Source organism: Austrofundulus limnaeus, unplaced genomic scaffold (assembly GCF_001266775.1).
Source record: "Austrofundulus limnaeus strain Quisiro unplaced genomic scaffold, Austrofundulus_limnaeus-1.0 Scaffold0, whole genome shotgun sequence".
Taxonomy (NCBI): domain Eukaryota; kingdom Metazoa; phylum Chordata; class Actinopteri; order Cyprinodontiformes; family Rivulidae; genus Austrofundulus; species Austrofundulus limnaeus.
The window spans coordinates 643,202-650,823 of record NW_013952402.1 but is presented as its reverse complement, the minus strand read 5'-3'; the positions used below and the strand labels follow the sequence as shown (position 1 = coordinate 650,823).

General features: G+C 39.0%; 1 protein-coding gene across 1 annotated transcript in view; it reads left to right on the top strand.

Annotated features, from left to right (window-relative positions):
• Positions 1–189: 189 nt before the first annotated feature.
• The window catches only part of pcca (propionyl-CoA carboxylase subunit alpha), a gene marked incomplete at both ends in the record, with an annotated part of 8,965 nt that continues 1,532 nt past the window's right edge, over positions 190–7,622 (top strand). The window contains 9 exon segments of the mRNA XM_014002811.1: positions 190–340; positions 1,223–1,366; positions 1,700–1,774; positions 2,063–2,131; positions 3,068–3,143; positions 3,218–3,431; positions 4,268–4,370; positions 4,622–4,720; positions 4,805–4,858. Coding sequence (XP_013858265.1) covers positions 190–340; positions 1,223–1,366; positions 1,700–1,774; positions 2,063–2,131; positions 3,068–3,143; positions 3,218–3,431; positions 4,268–4,370; positions 4,622–4,720; positions 4,805–4,858 — 985 coding nt within the window.

The window sequence follows — 7,622 nt, the reverse complement described above, 5'->3', positions numbered from 1 at the left end:
CGTTCACACAAAAAGATCGGATTTTTTCAAAAAATCAGAACTGAGCATTAAGACCTGCAGTGTGAACATAGCCTTTGCTACAGTTGAACATTGATGCATTTCTGGCTTCTGTTGTTCTGTTGAAATTTATCAAAGTTGCACCTGTGGTGTAGCCTGACTTTTGTATTTACTTTAGTTGTTTCTCTTCAGTACTTTTCTTGATCCAGACACCCGGCGGGCCATGGGGGAGCAGGCAGTGCAGCTGGCCAAAGCTGTGAAATACTCCTCTGCTGGCACCGTGGAGTTTCTGGTGGATTCAAAGAAAAACTTCTACTTCCTGGAGATGAACACACGACTTCAGGTGAGTGTGGAAGATTTATCCAGGTTTATCAAGGTTTATCCAGGGTTATCAAGGTTTATCCAGGTTTATCAAGGTTTATCAAGGTTTATCCAGGTTTTGATCGTTCATTTGGTTTCAGGGAGGATCAGATTCAGGTCAGGGTTAAAGTTAGGGATGCACCCATCCACTTTTTTCACWTCTGATACTGATATCTGAGGTTTACTAACAGCCGTCATCAAACAGTGACTTAAACACCTTTCCTTCATATTTTTAAATGTACTGAATTGCAAATTTATTTGATCACTCAACACCAGTACAGCAACCTTAAATAACACTTTACCTCATTTATTCAGTGCAGTTAGGAGTATAACTACAGAAGAGCCTTGCGCTCACCAAATAAATAAATAAAAAAAATTGACTTCTGATCTCATAATTGTTAATTATGAGATCAGAAGTCAAAATTTTTTTATTTGGTGATTGCAAGGCTCTTCCATTTAAAACACTCTGTAAAATAAATAATAAAGGAATTGAAACAGAAAACATAATAGCTTGACTGCCCTGGTCAAACATGTAAGCTTTCAGATGGTTCAGTGCGATTAATGATTCAAAATTTCATGTAAAACTCATCACTTTGACATCTTTTATGTCCTCTAATCTGTGTTTGCACACTTTACCGACAAATATTTTCCACCCTGAGGGCATCAGTAGTTGCAAGTAGAGATATTGTTATCAGGTAGTTGCTGGAGCTTCCAGAACAGTAAAAGCCCTGTAGACACATAAGATAACATTACCAAGAGTTGCCTTTGTTGGTTTGCATGAGACCGGTGGTCAAATTGTTTAAATTTCAAAAATGTGTATTTATTACTTTGTTCTTCTTATTTTTTGTTTAAAATTTAACCCTAGGTGGAACATCCTATCACCGAATGCATTACTGGTCTGGACTTAGTGGAGCAGATGATCAGGGTGGCCAAGGGTCACCATCTGCAGCACACGCAGGAAGACGTCCCAATAAACGGCTGGGCCATCGAGAGCCGTGTCTACGCAGAGGTTTGTGTCACAAAAAGCAGCACCTGGAAGGGATGCGCTCGTTGAACAGAATGACCAAGCAGCTGACGTTAGAGGAAAATTAAACATTTAATAAATTAGATTATATCTTTACGTTACTCTTCATTTAAAGTCGTGTAAATAAAAGAGAACTTGTCGGTCTTTTGTTTTATGTTAGCAGAAGAATTATTATTTTGTTGATCAGAGATGATTTCAGGGCTGAAGCTCTGATGAAGAGTGACAGATTTCATTGGATCACAGCTGATGTCATCAAGCTTCAAACTAAACACTTTGAAATGACTCCAGCCTGTTGATTAAAGCTCTTTGTCCTGTTAGGATCCTTACAAATCCTTCGGTCTTCCCTCCATTGGACGGTTGTCTCAGTACCACGAGCCACTCGACCTCAGCAATGTAAGTGTTCCTGTTAGCAAAATACCTCATGAACCATTGGACAGGTTTTAATAAAATATCTGAAGTATTTATTGTTGGTCATTATACAGAAATCCTGTCTTAGAATAATAATGTGGTACCTGTGAAAGATTGGTTTCAAAAGTATTTAGTGTTTCAGCCTGTTTTTTTAAATGTAATTTAATAAGCACTTTTGTTCAATATACAATAATCCTGATTAGTATTTATTTCAAGTTGTTTTGTTTTTTGAATGAGGGCGAGGCTTTGACCTTTGATCTGCTCCTCTGTCAGGTCCGTGTGGACAGCGGCATCGAGGAAGGAAGTGACATCAGTATTTACTACGATCCCATGATCTCTAAGGTTAGATCCTAAAGAGAGAATAGACTTAAGATGCTTAAGTGATGTGAAAAAAGATTTCAAAATACCGTATTTTTCGGACTATAAGCCGCACCCGCCATTTTTTWAAAAAAATCCGCGAACATTAACATATAAGCCGCACCCCCAACATAAAAAAAGCAGTACACCCAAATTTGCCGTCAAAAGTGAATTCACCATCAAAACATAAAAAGCAAACCTTTAGGAATTAAAGTTCGGAGGAATACGGTTCATTTAACTGACCTTATTTTGGTAGTTTTCTTTAACAGTTTCTGGTCCAACAAAACATCTCATTCATCTTCCTCCGGCGCACTGAAACCATTGAAGTCCTCCCCTTCAGTGTCGGAGTTAAACAAGCTGAGAAAAGCTGCGTCACACAGCGGTATCTGTTGTCCTCCCGGGGTAATGCTGGCTCTGAAGCTGTGCTGGGAAAGCCCTCCCGTTCCAGCATGTGTCACTGCATGGGATTCCTTCCCCGGGGAGTGCAATGAGGAAAAAAAAAGTCAGCAGCTCTTCACACGATGTTTATCCACAAACTGGTCCTGGATTAAGCTCCAAAGTTTTTATCAGTCAGATTCCACCGTGAAAAATGTCTGTTTTATCCCCTTTTATGAGTTTTTGGCCATTGAATATCTTTAAATCGCTGCTTCGTGGTACAACAGTCGGCTCTGGAAGAGATCGCTTTTTTCTTTTTTTCTTTTTTTCTTTTCTTTTTTTGCAGCGAGTGGTTGAAGCAAATGCAGCATAAGAGCCCCCTGGTGGCTGAAGAAAAAAAAACCATGTATAAGCCGCACCGGTCTATAAGCCACATGGTTCAAAGTTCAGGAAAAAAGTCGCGGCTTATAGTCCGAAAAATACGGTACATGGTTTTCTTCTTTTTGTTGTTTTGCAGTAATTGTTGAATCTAGTTTGTGTTTTTAGTTGGTCACCTATGGAGCTACGCGAGCCGAAGCTCTTGCCAGGATGGAGGATGCTCTGGATAACTATGTGATCAGAGGTAGACCAGCAGAACACCACGGTGAACCTCAGGACAACCAACATCATCTCATTAAAACAGTTTCTTCTCCTCAGGTGTAACCCACAATATTCCACTTCTGCGGGAAATCATCACCCATCCTCGGTTTATCTCTGGGGACATCAGCACCAACTTCCTGCCTGAGGTTTACCCCGACGGCTTTAAGGGTCACCAACTGGATGCAGAGGGCCGCAGAGAGCTGCTGGCCTCAGCTGCAGCGCTCTACATCACTTCTCAGCTCCGGTCACAGAAGGTCCTGGGCAACCAGAGGTGAGCCACACCGCTGCTGTTCTCGCTGCTCAGCCTGTTTTCATACAACCATCGGCTGAAACTAAACCGCAGAAACAGAAAACTAGACTCTGTAGCTATACACTCAGGAATTTACTTCCTGTTTTTCCAGTTCAGTTTATTTATAAAGCACCAATTCACAACAAAATTCCTCTCAGGGTTGTACAGAAACATTGACAGACAATATAAATCACCATTTAGTACAAGTTATCTATTGACAAACTGTTTTCTGAAAGAGCCTTCTCTAAAGAAGCAGATTGTTTTGAATCTTTGGTGACAGTGGGAAGAAAGGACTTTTTTTTTTAACAGGAAGAGACCTCCAGCAGAACCTGAACCAGATTCGGGATGTGCAGCCATCTGCCTCGACTGATGAGGGTCAGAGAGAATAGGAAACACAGATTGACTGGTCCAGGTGTTCTATGGAGAGAAAGACGAGGATAAACATGTAGCACAAGTAAAGACAGAGTGAGGAGTTTGTCCTCTAGAAGTCTCAGTCTGTAGCAGCAGATCTGAGGGATAGCTCAGGAAACCCAAACCAACCTTAACTATAGGATTTATCAAAACAGACTTTAAAAACTTTAAAAACCTGCAACTTGCTGGGGACAAGTTGATAAAAGTAAAGCAGTAATTGAATATTTGCAGTTATTTTAGAAGATGTTCTAAATGTGTTTATTTTTTTGTTTTCAGATATTGCAGAATCATTTCAGATTAAAAAGAAGAATTTTATTCCTTTAACTAATCTACTTTAAGGTGATTTGCAGCAGAAAAAGCAGCTCTAACCTTTCACTGCTGATGGTAAAGATGAGTTTCTGTTGCAGGGTGTCTCCAGCTCCAGTGAAGAGCAGCTGCTGGCAGCTGTGTGTGGAGCTGGGAGAGGGATGCCATGATGTAGACATTACCAAAGCAGGAAACATTTATACCGTGAGTTTTTATTTTATTTTTATTTGAACAAGATGTTAGTAAGAGTTATTCATACAGATCCATTTATTGTCAAATCATTTCCTGTACATTTTGTCATTTTGGCTTTTTTTTGTAGAAATATTCACATAGTTTGGTCTATTTTTTGTTTTGCTTTGAAATTAAAATTGATGACTAAGTTAAATCAGTCTGCTGATGGTGATTTAGCAGAATTAGATATTGGTAATCATGAGGCAGTATGCTTGTGTCTGCAGGTGGAGGTAGACGGGGAGAAAGTTGAAGTGAGTGGACAGTGGAACTTGGCGTCCCCTCTGCTGGCGCTGACCATCAATGGCACTCAGAAAATATTTCAGGTAACACATACAGGGCAAAGTAAGAGCTGATCATACCTGCCAAAATAAAAACTCTTTTTTGAAATGTTTAATCTTTTTGTTTAGTGTGTTTCCAGAGAGGCTTCAGGCCTGATTGTTCTTCAGTACATGGGCACTTTGGTAAGATTGGATGTAAACACTACATTACTCTGCCAGCTGACAAATCATAACCCACGTTATTAAAACATGTCTAATAACAACAAACCAAACCTCACTAGAGAAATTGAATTTCCTGCCAAAATGACAGTGTGAATGCTTCTGGCTGAAAACTTAAGATGAAAGCTGCTGAAACTGAGCTGAAAATATTTAATAGCAAAAGTGTTAATGCGAGTTCAATTTGAAAAGCTGAAAGAAGCAAAAAAAAAAAAGCCCAACTTTGCAGAAAAACAATAAAAAGGAGCAAAAATATTGTTGAAATAGCATAAAACAGCTAAAAGCTAAGATAGCTGAATATTGCAGAAAACATCTGTAAAAAGCATAAATAGCACAACTTAGCATAAAAAGGCACAAAAAGTAGAAAAAATTAGAAGAATAGCAGAAAGAAGCAGATCTAAAGCTGAAATAGCATAAAAAGCTAAAATTAGCATAAAAATAAACTAAAGGTAGCAGCCACAAGTTGTAATTAACACCCAGATAGTGAAAGTTTAAAAAAATAGAATTANGAACCCAACATCTCCCATCAGATTGAGAACAACTGAGACACAGTCCAGACCTCAATCCAATTCACTGTAAAAGAACTGCCACAGTTTCACTGAGGAYTTATAATTATATCTTGTAAAACACCTCATGTCTTGTCCTCTTTTCTTCCAGGTCAAGTGTGTTCACTGTAAGCCTGGGGAAACGGTGGGAGAGGGAGATCTGCTKGTGGAGCTGGAATAGAACTGTCAATTTTGATGTGAGACTTCAGCTCTCCAGGACCCAGGATCCACTTTATTCAACAGACTGAATGTTTTCTGACAAGTCGTCAGTAGTTCCAGTGATCCACCAGCCAGCGATGGTGACTCTGTCTCCTCATCTCAGAATCTGATGTCCTGACTGTCATTTTTCTATTCTAGGTTTTCAGTASTTCTTTTTGATTTTTGTCACCTGCTGGTTGTATTGATTTAAACGGAGCAGTTTTTCAGCCGACTCGCAGATCCTAACTACAGTACGAGCAAAGCAAACACCCCCCAAAAAAGGAGCATGTGTAATTTCTGGATCACTGGATCATTGCACCTTYTTTGTTTAGKTTTTTTTTYCAGCCGTTGTGTCGTACGTTTGTCAATGTGTTTGGGATCATTGAGCAGCTTCATCAGAACAGAGTTTGGACCAAACTTTACTGTCAGAAAAACAGCCTCACTTTGACTCTAGAACAGCGGTGATGGATGGATTGCTTCTTAGACACCACAAACACACACTACAGTCCTGGATTTAAAAATACAAATTCAAGATAACTTTAATCAACTTTCCTAAACAGTTGATACCAGAAGTTCTTCACAGTACCACTAGAGGGATCCTGAGTACCATCACTGGTATTTGTACCACAATTTAAGAACCATGACTTTAGGATATTTTAATTTCAAAATGTTTGGAAAAGCCCTTTGACTCTTCCTAGACGGTTCTTTTATCAGACACCTTTATGCTACTGTGCAGCAAACTGCCAACAATTCCTGCTTTTATAGACGTGCTCACACTGATGATGATCAGTTAATACATCTGATCAGTTAATACATCTGATCAGCAGCACCTGGCTGCTGCTTTTACTTCTAAATCCTGTAGAAGCAGCACGAGTGGCCTTAGTTTTCTACACAGCTTTTCCATTTTGGCTTTGTTTTTGTTTAATAAACGAGGACATGACGGAATCTTTTGTGTGTTTTTGTAACGTCCTTGAGATCTTTACAAAGTGCTTAAAGCCCAGGTCCCAATGCCAGCCCAAACCTTGAATCTACCAGAGGTGTAGAGTAACCAAGGTACTTTAGAAAACAATAAGTAAGAGTAAAAATACCCTAACAGAAAATGACTTTGGTAAAAATATATATATATGTATATAATTGGATGAGAAAAGTACTTAAGTAAAAGTCATAAATTTTCACAAAAATTGGAAAAGTAAAAGTACTTTTACACACTCTAAGAAATAAACTGTTGAATTTATTTAACCAGTGGTTCCACTAAACCAAGTTGAGTAAATTACTTCAATACAGTGAAGGAAATAATTATTTGATCCTGTGCAGATTTTGTAAGTTTGTCCACTAACAAAGATATGAACAGTATAATTTTAAGAGTAGGTTAATTTTAACAGCGAGATATTGAATAACAAAAAAAAAATCCAGAATTATAGAAATTATATAAATTTATTTGCATTTTGCAGAGAAATAAGAATTTGACCTGTCAAACAAGACTTAATACTTGGTGGCAGAAACCCTTGTTCATAAGCACAGCAGTCACTTTTTATAGTTGATGATGGTCCACTCCTCGTTGCTGATCATCTCTAAACCATTAAGATTTTGAGGCTGTCACTTGGCAACTCGGAGTTTCAGCTCCATCCGTAGGTTTTTGATGGGATTAAAGTCTGGAGACTGTCTAGGCCTCTCCATGACCTTGTAATTCTCTTTGAGCCACTCCTTTGTTGCCTTGGCTGTATGTTTTGGGTCATTGTTGTGCTGAAAGACCCAGCCACAACTCATTTTTAATGTCCTGGCAGAGGGACGAAGGCTGTTATTTTATGGTACATGGCTCCATCCATTCTCCCATTGATGCAGTGAAGTAGTCCTGTGCCTTTAGCAGAGAAACACCACAAAAACATGTTTCCACCTCCATTGTTGACAGTGGGGATGGTGTTCTTTGGGTCATAGTCAACATTGCTCTTTTGTCAAACATGGCGAGTTAATGCCAAAGAGATCAGTTT